This window comes from Mirounga leonina, unplaced genomic scaffold (assembly GCF_011800145.1).
Source record: "Mirounga leonina isolate KUSES-001 unplaced genomic scaffold, KU_Mleo_1.0 Mir_126, whole genome shotgun sequence".
Lineage (NCBI taxonomy): Eukaryota > Metazoa > Chordata > Mammalia > Carnivora > Phocidae > Mirounga > Mirounga leonina.
The window spans coordinates 22,502,300-22,517,543 of NW_023270314.1; the positions used below are offsets into that span (position 1 = coordinate 22,502,300).

At 55.2% G+C, this 15,244-nt stretch overlaps 1 protein-coding gene across 1 annotated transcript; it reads right to left on the bottom strand.

Annotated features, from left to right (window-relative positions):
* Positions 1–1,116: 1,116 nt before the first annotated feature.
* On the bottom strand, positions 1,117–15,244 carry ESYT1 (extended synaptotagmin 1). The gene is made up of 31 exons (XM_035002403.1): positions 14,774–15,244; positions 13,090–13,131; positions 12,784–12,918; positions 12,585–12,658; positions 12,388–12,460; positions 12,142–12,231; positions 11,914–11,969; positions 11,359–11,482; positions 11,095–11,271; positions 10,886–10,968; positions 10,527–10,575; positions 10,309–10,395; positions 10,130–10,222; positions 9,830–9,901; positions 9,549–9,635; positions 8,202–8,351; positions 7,721–7,876; positions 7,418–7,594; positions 7,172–7,254; positions 6,998–7,046; positions 6,805–6,894; positions 6,627–6,722; positions 6,064–6,135; positions 5,885–5,971; positions 3,506–3,646; positions 3,252–3,394; positions 3,074–3,172; positions 2,859–2,990; positions 2,662–2,767; positions 2,392–2,441; positions 1,117–1,981 (listed from the first exon to the last, which is right to left on the bottom strand). The coding sequence occupies exons 1-31, from the start codon at positions 15,161–15,163 to the stop codon at positions 1,942–1,944; spliced, it is 3,303 nt and encodes a 1,100-aa protein (XP_034858294.1). The 5' UTR covers positions 15,164–15,244; the 3' UTR covers positions 1,117–1,941.

Here is a 15,244-nt window from a genome sequence, read left to right on the forward strand (position 1 = left end):
CTTGGCTCCTTTGTCATAAAGTAGTTAGCCTTACGCAGATAACCCCTGCTTTGTGAAAGTTCACGTTAGGCCACTTTGCTTTTAAGAAAGACCTACATTAAGACTTGTTTTCACTAACCAAAAGAAATCCGAAGGGGGTTTTTGCTTTTACGAAGAAGGGTAAAAAGCAAAAATGTCATTCAGCTTTTGTTTTGCCAGTGAGCCATCATGGAGGCAGTGAGCACCCCACACTGGGAGAGTGGCCCCCCAAGTTTCTTCCTAGGCATACATGCAGCATCTGAATGCCAGAGCTTTGGACTAGGAGCATCTGTGCCTTATTTGAATTTATTTTGTATGTCCGTTAGAAGATGTGTCTGAGACGCCTAAAAGAGATTATTTGTGGGGTCTGGGAATTCTCAAAAATTTCTCCGTCTCAACGGTAATTGATTTTTCACTTTATATCAGTCATTTTGGTGTACAAAAGGTTTCACAGGAACGCTGTACTTTCAGATAGCAGGGGAAGCCTGTATGGTGTGGGTTTGTTTCTGGGCTCTCTGTTCTGTTTATCTGTGTGTTTTTATGCCAACACCATACCGTTTTGATTACTGTAGCTTTATCACATAGTGTGATGCCTCTGGCTTTGTTCTTCTCAAGATTGCTCTGGCTGTTTGGGGACTTTTGTGGTTCCATACACATTTTAGGATTATTTCTGTGGAAGATGCCATTGGACTCTTGATAGGGAACGCATTGACTAGCTTGTTTTGGATAGTATGGCCATTTTAACAATACTTGCGTCCCTGAGCATGGAATGTCGTGTCATTTATTTGTGTCTTCAGTTCCTTTCCTTAATGTCGCAAATTTTTCAGTGTACGGGTCTTTCGCCTCCTTGGTTAAATTTATTTCTAGGTATTTTATTCTCTTTGAAGCAACTGTAAGTGGGATTGTTTTACCAAATAGCTGTTGGTGTATAGAAATGCGACAGATTTTTGTATGTTGATTTTGTATCCTGCAACTTTACTGAATTTTTAGTTCTAACGGTTTTTTGGTGGAGTCTTTAGGATTTCCTCTATGTAATATGTCACCTGCAAATAGTGACAGTAGGCTGGATTCCCTGTCCTTAAGAAAAAGAGCCACAGCTGGTTTGAGTATAATGTTTAATATAAGATACAGAGGATTGGCAGAGTTGGTGCAAAACCAAGAGATTCAGTTCTAGTCAGTGAGTTAACAGCCTAGACACCTGAACCAAATACCGGCCCGGCTGGCTCCAGTCCTCCAAGGCCCACCGCAAGGCACCAGCCAGAGGCCCCAAGACTGATAGAGATTCTAAGTCTTCAAGGAGTGGCTGAGCGTTCTCGTTCCCAGAGTGAATCAAAAAACTGGCCCTAGTCATCACAGCAGGTGTAATTTTCGGGACAGACTTGAGGAGAAGGGGGGCGCAGAACTGGACACGGGCACCTGGGTTACTGTACGCTGACGACACGCAGTAGTCCCAGAGGCTCTTGGCTTGAGTGGTTAGCCCGTCCACCTCCCCCCCCATGGCTTTGCCCTCCCTGACCGTGCATGGTGGGGAAGAAGGCGGCCATCCGATTAAGGAGAAGAGGTCTTTCCAGAAGCTGTATTTGGCATGAGCGAAGGCCACTGTTGGTGCTGCCAGTGGCCGGCACAGGCACAGAGGGCCCTGAGCAGTTGGGGTGAAAGGAGGAGGCTGTGCAGGCGGAGCGGGAAACAGCCAGCTTGGCTCTCTGCCCCGGGAGCCCAGAAGGATAAAGGCCATGCAGTAAAGGGCGACATGTGGTCCTCCTCTTTGGTCAGGCAAAGGCCCCAGCCCGGGCCTGGAAGGGGAGAGGGCTGAGGGGCACAGACTCTGCCCTCGGGCCCTAGCTTTAGGCTCATCACATTGAGGTGGTGATGCAGCGAGGGGCAAGGCAAGGAGACGGTGATCAGGCTGGGAATCTTTGGCTCCTAGGAGCTGCCCTTGTCCTTGTCATCCACGAGGTCATACCTGTGGGAAGAAGCAGAGAAGGCTCAGGCAGAAAGGGGACTTGCGTCCTCTTAGAAATGAAGCATGACCCAAGGGCTCTTGTACTGCAGATAGTCACTGGTTCTCCCCTCAGCATGCATTCTTTTTTTTTTTTTTTTTAAAGATTTTATTTATTTATTTGAGAGAGAATGAGAGAGAGAGCACGTGAGAGGGGGGAGGGTCAGAGGGAGGAGCAGACTCCCCGCTGAGCAGGGAGCCCGATGCGGGACTCGATCCCGGGACTCCAGGGTCATGACCTGAGCCGAAGGCAGTCGCTTAACCAACTGAGCCACCCAGGCGCCCCCTCAGCATGCATTCTTTTCTCCCTTCCCATGATTGGGATTTCTCCTGCTTAACTCTCCAGGCCCACCCCCAGCCCACCAGATACTCACCATTGGGCCGCTCCCTGGGAAAGGTCTAGCTCAGCAAGGTCCAGCTGCACCTGCATTGGAGGATGGTGGGGGCCAGATGTTACTCTGAGGTCTCCAGAGACCACATCCCATCGTCACACACTCCTGCTCCAGACCAGTGCCGAGGGGATCGGGTCACACGTGTAGGAGTGTCACCTGCGGTGCTTCCTCCCTAAGTCCCTGAGGGATGACAGCCTTGCTCCCAGCAGCTCCCAAGCCTTACCTCCGCCTTGCTCATCCTCGCCCTCTTACCTTCCCCAGCAGCTCTCGCTCTCTTGACATGAAGGAGGAATTAGACTTCACAGAGACATCCAGCTTTCGCTTCAGGGCCTCATCCAGGAGCAGTTCCCACTCAAACCTGGCGGAGGGGGGTGCGGGGGCAGCTGGGTGTTAGAGGCAGGGGCTCCCTGCCGAGCCGCCCAGCTCCACCTGAATGCCTACTGACTGACCGTTCATTGAAGTCAGGGTTTAGCGTCCTCTTCTTCTGTGACGTCTTCCTCTTGGTGCCCCGGTTCTTGTCTGGCAGCAGCACGAGTGACACGTAGGGGTCAGGGGGCTCCCGTCCATTCTGCCGAAGGGCCCTGCACAGGAAGGTGAAGGTGAGAAGGCAGCCCAAGGGGAGGGCGGCCAGGAGCCGGGACGGGAGGGCGGACGGGGGTCTCACCGGCAGCTGTGAACGATGCTGACCAGCTTCCGGTCTTCACTGTAGTACCAGACGGTCAGCCTCACCTGGCCCAGCGGCCCGGCTGGGGCCTCCAGCGCGCTGTGGGAGACGGAGACAGGGCTGGGAGGGGGCGGGGCCCAGGCGGCGCGCAGCTCATCCTCCACGTTCCGCCGCTCACCTGTCGCCGGGTGGCAGGCGCTGCCGCAGCTCTGTCGCCGAGGAGGCGCTGGGCGGGGGCCCCCCGCCGAGCTCCGGGTCTTCGCTCAGAGAGGAGCGGCTGCGGCTGTGCGCTTCCACGCCCGAGTGCTGCGACACCAGGATCTGGGCAGGCGAGAGAGCGGTGACTGGGCCGGGCCCGCTCAGCGCCCTGGCTGTGAGAACACGGCCGCTGGTCTCCGTCCCCCGGCCCGCCCGCCAGGTCCTGGCACTCACCCCAAGCTGTGCCCGCAGCAGCACCTGCCCTTGACCACTGCTAAGCGTGAACCAGCGGTCCAGGCAGAGCTGGTCAGCCGCGAGTAGCTCCGAGAGGGGCAGGGAGAGCGAGCCCAAGGTGCCCATCCCCTCACCCCGAACCTGTGGAATCAAGAGGCAAACGACTTAACCCCGGTGTTCTAGGTCCAAACGCTTGGGTGGTTTTGGAGAGAGACTCCCCTTTGTGACGGCCACAGGGCAGCCGTGTCGCTGGCCCCGCTTCCTTTCCTAACCAGACTGGGCTGTGCTCTACTTCCCAAGCTGTCACAGATCACACCCGAGGGCTGTAACAGCTGCACAGGGTGGAGGAAAAGCACAGCAAACATGGAACTGCATGGCTCCTGCCCATCCACCCCTCATTTCCACACTCCAGACGGACGGACCTGCAAACCCTTCCTATCTTCTGAGTTCTAGCATCATTCTAGCTAATACGCCCGTATCTCTCCCGATTTGCCAGCTTTAGTGTCTCCTCATTCCCGGCTGTGCGAGGGCAGGAACGGAGCTCACGGACGTCTCTGCTAGTGCTGGGAACAGTTACGTTATGCTAAGGTCTCTTGGTTTCTGTTGACGTAATTCTCTAATTATTTTACCAATTTCAGAAGGTCTTTGACTCCTCACGCTCCAGAAGAGGAAAAGCATCCCTAGATTACCTCCAGCCCCCTCTCCCGGCTCCCATACCTCTTTACTTTTGTTCACCCTTCAGCCCCGTGAAATCCAGTTTCTACTCCATTCGCGCCACTGAACTTGCTCCAAATATCAGGTACCTCAGTTTCAAAGTCAGTCATAGTCGTCTCATTTTGTTTCTCCGAAACATTTGGCCACTTCCTATCTTTTCAGACCCCCTTCTGTCCTGGCAAATGCCCCCCTGCCCCGGCGACACCTCAGGCCCTTTGGCCCTCTTCCTCCGTCTGCTCCATCACTGCGTCACTGCTCAACCGTCCCTCCTGGGTCTTCTCACGCTCTAGGCCCTCAGGCTGCTTGCTCACACCCGGGACTGCAGGTGCTACGGGGGCTTGCCCATGGTGCTCAAACAAGAGGGAGCGGCAAGAACACCGTACCTTCTGAATGGCTGTCTCCCCTTGGATGGTCTCAGAGATCTCAGATTCAAAAACTCCTGCTTTGCGACTGCCTTCAGCTCAGGTCATGATCCCGCAGTCCTGGGATCGAGTCCCATGTCGGGCTCCCTTCTCGGCAGGGAGTCTGCTTCTCCCTCTGACCCTACCCCCTCTTGGGCTCTCTCTCTCTCACTCTCTCTCTCTCAAATAAATAAAATCTTTAAAAAACAAAACAAAACAAAAAACTCCTGCTTTGTCCATTCCCTGTGTTAGCAATGGCACCCTTCTCTGTCCCGCTACCCCAGGCAAAAAACCCAGGAGTCCACTTCTAGGCTGTTCCTTCTTTCTCCCCCCACGTCAAAATAACCACCACTAAATACCATTGGCCGGATGCCTGGGTGGCTCAGTCGTTAAGCGTCAGCCTTCGGCTCAGGTCATGGTCCCGGGGTCCTGGGATCAAGCCCCGCATTGGGCTCCCTGCTCGGTGGGAAGCTTGTTTCTCCCTCTCCCCTTGCTTGTGTTCCTGCTCTCTCTCTCTCTCTTTCTGTCAAATAAAATCTTTAGGGCGCCTGGGTGGCTCAGTTGGTTAAGCGACTGCCTTCGGCTCAGGTCATGATCCTGGAGTCCTGGGATCGAGTCCCGCATCAGGCTCCCTGCTCAGCAGGGAGTCTGCTTCTCCCTCTGACCCTCCCCCCTCTCATGCTCTATCTCATTCTCTCTCTCAAATAAATAAAATCTTAAAAAAAAATTTTTTTAATAAAAAAAATAAAATCTTAAACAAAATAAAATAAATAAAATAAATACCATCGGCCTTCACCATGTCTTGCTTCAGAGCCTGATAGCTGACCTCCCTGCCTCCAGCACCATCTTCCTTCAGTCCGCCCTTCGCCCTGCTATCAGTAGGATCTTTGTAAAGGGCAAATCTGGGTATGTCACCCCTCACTCCTTCAAATGTTTCCCTATGCCTTTAGGATAAATCCACATTCTTAGCATGAGTCAGGAGCCCTTTTGCTCCTGCTCCTCTCTGCCTCTTGGATCTAGTTTGCCTTCTTTCTCCTCATTCCCTTCTCAGCCTGAGACTTTTCCTTCTCTTCTTGCTTGGAGCCTGTTTACCCTTAAGCTCGGGGGTCGTCTGGGGCTGCGCTCCTGTCTCCACATTTCCCCACAGTGCCTTTCACCGTGGCACTTGTCAAGACAAGAACTAAATCTTCTCTCTGAATACCCGGTGCGTGGTTCAGTGCCTAGCCCGTGGTGGCAAAATGTTCATAGAATGAATTTATGGTACCTGCAGCTCCAGGCTCTCAGTGTTCGGTTTCCTGATGAGAAAGGAGGCACTCTCGTCCCAGACAGGGGCCGAAGTTTGGGCAATCATCTGGTGGAGATGAGGGGTTATGGTCAGTCCTTGGAACGCTCTCCTCTGCGGCTCTCATCCCTCCCAGATAGCCCTGCGTCATTTCCTAATACCTTCGTCTTATGAGAAGTATCTCCGACGGTGAGAGTAGCGTAAGGGCTGGGAGGCTTGGTCCCTTTTCGGAGCTAGAGAGAGAGTATCGCGTTGAATTTTTTTTTTTTTTTTAAAGATTTTATTTATTTATTTAACAGAGAAAGAGCACAAGTAGGCAGAGAGGCAGGCAGAGGGAGAGGGAGAAGCAGGCTCCCCGCTGAGCAGGGAGCCCGACGCGGGGCTTGATCCCAGGACCCTGGGATCGTGACCTGAGCCGAAGGCAGCCGCTTAACCGACTGAGCCACCCAGGTGCCCCTATCGCACTGAATATTAACTACGGTCTTACACGGTGAGGCTGATCTCCCGCTCCCCTCACAGATGACATCCCCGGCCAGCGAGCAGGTCCCCGTGGTTACTTGACAGCCACCACCCTCCTGGCCTCGAAGAGACCATTCTTCCCACCCCAGCACCACCCCGGGAAAGAGGAATTTGGAATTTACTACTCCAGATGGCCCAGGAGCATCCAAACCTGAGGGAGGCGGAGGAAGGGCCGGGGCTATGGGGCGTGGGGAGCGGCTCTCACCGGCAGCTCGTCTGCCCGCTCCAGATACACCGACAGCAGGGCCACCGCCAGCTCCGCGCTCTTCTGCGTCTGGATCAGACTGTTCACCTGCAGCACCTGCGGGAGGACACGGCGGGCTTGCGGAGCCGAGCCGGACACGCTGGCGCCCGCCGTGACCCAGCCGGAGCCCCTTCCCTACCTCCTCTAACTCGGCGGCCGTGGGCCGGGGCGTCAGACGCTCCAGACGCAAGTGCAGGCGGCCAGATGGCACGTCCTCCAGGGTCAGCCACTGCGGACGCAGGCGGGCTTAAGACTTCGGGGGGTGGGGACCGAGGGGCTAGGGGACTGAGACGTGGGTCACGGTCAGGAGGGGTCACGAAGGCCTTGCTCACCTCATCGAGGAAGCCGGTGTTGAGGACTGCAGTGAGACTCACTTTGCACCTGTGGAGGAGAAAAAGAGACCAAGAGGCCAGTGATCAGAGCCAAGCCTCCATCTCCCCAGAGCCAGACTCCCGTGGCCTGCGGAGGCCTCGCCTGCCTTCCCCTCCGGACCCTCACCCTCTCACCTGCCCAGAAAGTCATCCTTGTCCAGGTCCTTGTCAAAAACCTCAATGTCTAGCTCTTGGCCTGGGATTGATGTGACAATCACCTAGTGGGAGAAAACAGTGCAAAGACGGGTGGTGTCTTTTTCTTCTTCAAATGACTAGGAACCTTGCCCTCAACCACCCGAACCCCAGAGGGCTTTCGGACCACTCTGAGAGCTAGAGGGGAGAAGAAGGGACTCGGAGGAGTCCTGGCTGCTCAGTTCTGACCTCAAAAACCTCATTCCAGCGGGGATTGAGATCTTCCCGAACAACACGGCTCCGGAAGCTTCGTCCTGCCAGCTTTAGTTTGACATAGGGGTCTGACTTGCCCTTCACCAGTCCCCCCAAGAAACGGTCTTTGGCAATCAAATCCTGGGCCTCTAATACATGGATCCGAAGCACATTCTGCAAAAGGGACAGAGAGAGGCACCAGATGGCAGTCAGAAAGAAACCTGTCAAAACCAGCCCTGAACCAGGCTTTGCACACCTAGGCAACAGACCCTAGCTAGTCCTTTCCAGATCTAGACTCACCTCTGTCCCAAAGTGACTATCAGGAGTAGTGTGAGAAGGTCGAGGTGGGACATCCACGCTGCTGCCTGTCTGGGGGCTCTCGCTGTCCAGGTCCCAAGCCCCAGGAGTTCCAGGCAGAGTGGGAAAGTGCACTTCTGATGAATCCAAGTACAAGATCTGGGGAGGGTGGTGTACTTGTCCAATCGAAGAAGCACAGTGAGCCATCAGCAGGCAAGGGATGTGGGGGTTGGGGGCAGAGCAGAGGCTCGGAAAACAGGTCCCTGCCTTGGCTGGGCTCATCTCTAGAGGGTTCCTTCCACACTCATGCTACTCATACACCATTTTTTCCCCAGTTTGGTCAACAAACATTTTTTTGTGTGCCTGCTAGGTGCTTCCACATACACTAGCTCGTTAGGTCTTAGAGGATTCCTCTTCTTTACTCTTAGTACCAAGGAATCTACAAGGCCCCTCACCACCCTCAGCGCTTCCTCTGTCTCCGTACCCTCATAACCAGTTTCATGTAGAGCCTGGAGTTTGGGCCAGAGCTGCTGAGCTGGAACCACTGGTCCAAGGTGAGTTCAGGGGCAGTCAACAGGCGAGCCAGCGGCAGGGTCAGTGCCCCTAACGTCAGAGCCCTGGAGTCATCCTTCACCTAGAGGCGCAGGAAGAGGAGGAAGAGGGGATGTGGTGAAGTAGGAAAACAGAGACATAATCATTTCAATGAGCATCATTGACCATAAAATCACTCCTTTTATTTTTTATTTATTTTTAAAGATTTTATTTATTTGACAGAGACACAGCGAGAGGGAACACAAGCAGGGGGAGTGGGAGAGGGAGAAGCAGGCCTCCCGCGGAGCAGGGAGCCCGATCCGGGGCTCGATCCCAGGACCCTGGGATCATGACCTGAGCCGAAGGCAGACACTTAACGACTGAGCCATCCAGGTGCCCAAAATCACTCATTTTAAGTATACAACTCTCAGGTATGAAGAATGATTCTAGGGACGCCCGGGTGGCTCAGTCGATTAAGCATCTGCCTTCGGCTCAGGTCATGATCCCAGAGTCCTGGGATGGAGCCTTGCATCAGGCCCCCCGCTCAGCAGGGAGTCTGCTTCTCCCTCTGCCCATCCCCTCTGCTTGTGCACGTGTACTTTCTCTCAAAAGTAAATTAATTAAAAAAAATGATTCTAAAAGTTTAGGGGTACCTGGGTGGCTCAGTCAGTTAAGCGTCTGCCTTTGGCTCAGGTCATGATCTCCAGGTCCTGGGATCGAGTCCCATGTCAGGCTCCCTGCTCAGTGGGGAGTCTGCTTCTCCCTCTCCCTCTGCCCCTCCCCTCCACTCATACGCTCTCAAATAAATAAAATATTTAAAAAAGGAGTTTGTTAAGCAATATCTCTACCCAGCATAGGGCTCGAATTCATATCCCCAAGATCAAGAGTTGCATGCTCTTCTAACTGAGCCAGCCAGGTGCCCCTATAAAGAATGATTCTAGAGGGGTGCCTGGGTGGCTCAGCTGGTTGACTGACTCTTGGTTTTGGCTCATATCATGATCTCAGGGTCCTGGGATCGAGCCCCGCATCAGGCTCTGCACTCACTGGGGAGTCTGCTTGAGATTCTCTCTCTCCCTCTGTCCTCCAGCCCATTCGCACATGCGCTCTCCAAAATAAAAAAAATATTAAAAAAAATAACGATTCTAGAGAGACCGTTGGGGAAGAGTGGGGAGCATGAAGGAGATGGAGAGTCTAGGTAGATGGACTGGAATATGATCAAAGGGAAGAGGGAGGGACGTGGTACAGACCTGGGAAGGCAGAAGAGGGTATTCAGGAGGGGCTCAGGAGGTGATTATCTCACCTGCACATCAAGCTCCTGGCTTCGAGGATCTTGTAAGAAGAACCGGAAAGCCTCCTCCCACACTGGGCCGTTGGTGCAGTAGACAGCCTGGAGGTGCACAGGGTGGGATCAAGGGTGCGTACTGCAGTACCATTCCTGTTTTTCCAGAAAATCTTTGCCTTTACAGGCAGCCCAAAGGGGAGACTTCATCCCAAGGACAGTCCTCCCACCCAGATGTGCGTGCGTACACGCGCGCACACACACACACACACAATCTCCCACAATGCTGTCCTAGCCCTCACCTTGCTCTCCTGGGTCATATCCTGAATTGACAGTTGTACCATGGGGTTGGGTTCCTTGTTCCCCTTCTTCAGCTGTGGGGGTAGAATTCAGAAGTCACCATCTTGGGTGTTTTTGGTTTTATCTCGGTGAAGGAAGGTGGGCTCTCAGAATCTTTTCCCTGAGGTGGCTCTGATCCCCTCCTTGGAACCCTTGTGTTACATGCCGCTGCTTCTGAAGCCGAGTGGGGGAGGGGCAAGAGCGGGTATGGGAATGCTGCATCCAGAGCTTCCTGTTCAGCTGCCCTCAGAAGCCACACTCACAGGAAGATCCTGGGCCCGATCCAGATAGACAACTAAGATGGCGGCTGATGGGGGCTCTGGGCGGGAGGAGATTCCTCGATTCCACTGCAGAACCTGGAGGGAAGGCGGCGGTGGGAGTAGTCAGACCCTTGCCCTCTAGTCCTCGATATTTCCAGCTTCCTATTTCCCACGTTGGTTACCTGCTCCAGTTTTTCTGCATTTGGTAAAAGTGACAGCCATTCTAGCTTTAAGTGAACTTGGCCTTGCCCACCTTGCAGAGGAAACCACTGGCGGGAGAGGCAGAAGAAAGTGAGGTATAACAGAGATCAGATACTCACACAACCTCTTCCCCACCAATGTAGCAAGACGTCAGCCCAGTGGGTGAGACCCCGCTCCCTCTTCCTCTTCTCTAACTTACGTCATCCAGTACCACAGCCTGCAACACCTTCCCCACATCCAGCTTCATCCTGGAGGGGGGGGCAGTGAGTAGGGAAAAAGGGGAGACTTGTAACTAGGAGCGTGTCATGGGTCCTCCACTCACCCACCTTAGAAATAGGTGGCCAATCTCAGACTCCCTTCTTATACTCAGCAGATACTCTGTGTGTGTGCGTGTGTGTGCACGTGTGCGTGTGCACGGGCACGCATGGTGGAGGCGAGGGGTGGGGAGGGCGGGAAGGAAAATGATACACAATCCTCAGGTCTGGAAAAGGACCGTCATTACCTCTGTGACCCTGGTAGCACTGAGGCTTTAGAATCCTAACACAGGCAGAGTCTCACCTGCCCAGAAAGTCATCTTTGTCTGGATCCTTGTCAAACACCTCCACCTCGATCTCCTGCCCTGGGACCTCATGCACCATCACCTGAAGGACACACAGGGACAAGGGTCTCATGGGCTACATTATGAGGATCATCCAGTCAGCATCTTCTCTCACGGCTGGTCCCCAGGGCCTCCCCCATTTGACAGTCCCACTCCTCAGCTATCCCACCTCGTAAGTCTCTCCCCACTGGGGGTTGAGGTCCTCATCAATGACTCGACTGCAGAACGCCTGGGTGCCCACTCGCACAAGTGCATATGGGTCTGACTTGCCCTCAATCAGGCCCTTCACGTATTTGTCCTTGGAGCCCAGGCCTCGGGCAGCCAGCAGGTGAATCCGAATAATGCCCTGTGCAGAGGAATCAGATCATGAGAAACTAAGGACCCAGAAGAGGTTCCTGAGAGGAGGACTTATTGGATGGGGGAGAGGCCATACCCTGGGAAGAGGGGAACGCAACTGGGCCACATCATGAAGGTCAGGCACAAGGGGCACCAATAATCGGTTGGGCAACACCAGGAAGGTGGCAATGGAGTCCATGATCATGGTGTCAGAGAGGGAGCTGAACGGGGGAGTAGAAAAGGAGGTGAGTGTGGCCCCAACTCCCAATATCCCCCCAACCCCATCTCCGTTTCCCACAACCAAGAGAGACCTAAAGCTAGAGGGACATCCTTTCTTGAGAATCCTTTTTTGCTACTCTTCTACCCGGATCCCCCACCTACTGCTCTGAACCTTCACTGCCATCCCAGCTCATCGTTTTCTGTTTACCCCACCCCACGGAGCAGCCTACAACCCTCTTCACTCTCTACCCAAACGCGTGCTCCCCCACAGGAGGAAAATCACACTATGGAACTTCTCAGGGGTATTTGTCATCTCTCCAGCTAGGATGATCAAGGCTCCTGGAGGGTACTGGCTGCATCGTTTACTGTTTTGTATCCCAAAAACCTGCAGCCCAGGGCTGGAACATTTAGGTGCTCAATAAATCCTTGACACCTGAGTCCTGGGATATCCAGGAGGTTGGTCATCCCCGTCCAGTTGATATCTAGGGTCTGGAAGGAAAGAGCAGTGGGATCAGGACAGAGGACATGGTGGCATGGTCACACCCATCCAACAGTTGCCAGACCCCTCAGCCCTTCCTCCCCCAAGCCCCAGAGCTGGCCACCGTCTCCCTCCCAATCCTGTTTTCCCTGCTTCCCCATTCCCCTCAATGTTTTCCCTTACCGGGCGTCGGATGAAGAACATCGACACAGCCCCCACGATAGGAAGGTCCCCTATGAGTGGCTCGAGAATCACCCGTAAGACACCATGTAGCTAGGGCAAGAGAAGAACATAGCATTTCTCCACAAAACGCTGCCTTTCTGCCCCAAACTTCCCCAGCCTTGGTTTTTCCAACCTCCCACTTCCCCACATCTGATGAAATTTAGGGCAAAGTCTCCCTATTATGGGGGCCCCTGACATCTGCCCCACCTGCATGCCTTTGATTCCTGCTTTGCAGAAATATTTCTTCACTTCCACATCAATTTGCACATCACCTACATAACTGGCGGTTGATAAGAAAGAGAACAGAGAGTTGGTACTGGGCTGAACTGAGGGGAGAGGGGATGAAGCGGTCAGAGTGACCAGGATCCTGTTGAATGGGAGGCTGGAAGAATGAGCAGTATTACCTGATGTTCAAATCCAACAGGATCTGCTCTTTGGTCCGACTAGGGTGAACCTTGACGCCTACGATACGAAATGGCTGTGGAGAGATAAATTCTTAAGAGAGAGAAAAGGGAAAGGGGGGAGTATCTCAGCCCCTTCTGGGCCACCCACCTTCCCTGCCCTGTCTCCTTCCTCCCGTTACTTTCCTTCCTACGCACATACCTTTTCACCCAGTTCCACTCGTGTAAATGTAAATGTCTGCAGATGGGTGTTAGAGCCTCGAACAGCCGGGGCCACAGTTTCAGCCAGAAGCTTCTCCATGTACTGCCCCAGAAAGGGCCACACCTGGGCCACAATCTGGAAGGAGAGGGAACCTGTCATAGGAGAGCCTAATCATCCCCCTAAAGACAAGTTCCTTCAGAATCCTGCCTACAGAGGGCACTGGGGCTAGACCTGAAGCGTGGCAGGGTCTGGCTAGAGAAACGAATCCCATTCCCCACTCATGAAAAACAGACAATCGGTGCTCACCTTATTTAGCCACTCAGCCTTTTCCACATCTGGAAAGCTGACCTGGAAGCAAGGAAGGGGGAGAGAGAGATGAGCACAGCCTCCACCTGGGGTTTCCTACTAAGATGCTGGATGGCACGCCCACAGAGGAAAGGAGAAGCTGTGACAGAACCTCCTCACACCCAGGGTTTGGTGGTGGTGGTGGTGGTGGTGGGTGCTGGGATGTCCAGAGCATTCACTCCTCCACAGGGTTTGGGGGTGCCGCGGTCTGATGGGGGGCCCTGACAGGCTGTGGGCCACGCAAAGTTGCTTTGTGGACAGCTGGGGGATGTGAAATGATGACAGCTGCTGGAGCAGCGGGGGAGGGAGGAGAAGGCCACATTCTTTCTGGAGGGGGAGGTCCTGACAAATCAGAGTTTAAGGAGGAAATCCTGGGATTGGAGAAGTCTTGGTCCCTTTTTGCAGCCTTCCCACCTCACCTCGGACTGGAGCTGCTTCTACACCAAGAAGGTGAAGAGGGAAGCAGCTCCTAGAGTTAGAGAGGGGCCAGAAGAGCTATTTAGGCCCTAGCCGTGTTGTTTTTCTTCTTCTTCATCAGTGTGACTCCTTTTATGGGAAGGAAGGACACCTGTGCTTTGTGTTGGGGAGGAAGAGGGACACCCGCTTCAGGAAGGAGACTGCTTTCCATGATGCGGAGCAGGAGGAACAAAGACAGTTGCTGCCTGGGCTGCACGTCCCCTGGGACGAGGTCTCCCCCTTTCCCCCTCTCCAGTCCCGGGCCTGCGCAGCATGGCCCTATCTGCCTAGTGTCAACTTTGGTTCCTCTCCTCGGCCATTCTCCCCCCAGACTGGCGCCTCTGCTGGGAAGGGCAGGAAAGCGGAGGCGGGGAGGGGCCGGGTAACGGGCGCTGCCCCAGCAGGGCTGGAGAGAAGGCAGGAGGCGAGGGCGCGCAGACCTAGGGCCCGGGTGCCCGGACCCAGCCGGCGCGGCGCGCAGTCCGGAAAAGGGTGGGGCCGACCAGGGCCGTGGAGTGTGGGCAGCGGGCACTGCAGCAGCCGCACTACCCTGCCCCCCACACCCCCGCCCTGCGTCCCGCAGTCGCCTCTGCTGCGCTGCGGCCCAACTGCCTGGGGCTGGCAGGCGAGGGCGGGGGGGTCGGTCGGGGGCGGCGGCTCTCCTGGGCAGTGCTCCTGGGCCTGGGTCCCGGCGGGTCCCCGGGGATAAGAGCGGGAAAAGGGAGAACCTTATGGCCTTATATAGGCAAAAAAAAAAAAAAAAAAAAAAAAGTCTCAAGGAAGACTGGAGAGACGAGGGAAGCGCCTGAGCCGCAACGGGGATGTCCGGGAGCAGCAAGGCGCGAGCGGCACCAGAAGCGAGGAACGCTCAAGCAGCATGGCTAGGAAGGCGGTCCACGGCTGAGACCGGCTCCCCAGATGTTCTTACTGCTTGCCCAGGAGCAGAGGAAGAAGTCCTGACTCTGTGGAAGGATCGGGATCTGGGCGCGCGGAAAGGAGGGGGGAGGGGGAAGAGTGGCTACTCGGTCCCAAGAGTGGCGCGTCCCAGCAGGCAGGCGGCTAGCGGGGCGAGAGGGGAGTTTCCCTCCCGTGGTCCCAGGGTGGGGAGCTGCCTTTAGGGACAGGAGGGAGACCCCTAGAACCGGGGGACTAGGAGGGGGACTATGCAGCACTGAGGGTGCTCGCTCACCCAGGCAGGTAGCTCTCGATGGCTCATATAAAGTGTTTTCGCCGTGAGCCGCTCCTCGTCGTCCAGCAGCTGCCGCGCTGCTCGAAGGCTCCGTTCTTTCTCATCGCGGACCCGGCGCCAGCCCAGGTAGAGGGCGAGACCGAAGAGCACGAAACCCACGCTGAGTCCCACTGCGCCGGCCAGGTACACCGGCACCAGCACCAGCAGCCGCCGCCCGAACGAAGTCAGCAGCGCCAGGGCCTCGCCCGCCGCGCCTGGGCCGGCAGGTTGGTTCCCAGAACTCAGGTCCGGCTTTGTGTGAGCGGCGGGGGGCTGGTCAGGGGGTTCGGAGGGAGCAGAGGGCTGGTCCACGAGGCTGGGACCGGAGCCGTCTCCAGGAGAGCGCTCCATGGTGCCGCCTCTGGGAGGACCCGCCCGACCCAGAGACCAGCTGGAGGTTGCTTCGTCTAGCGCCCAGCGGCCCCCTGCAAA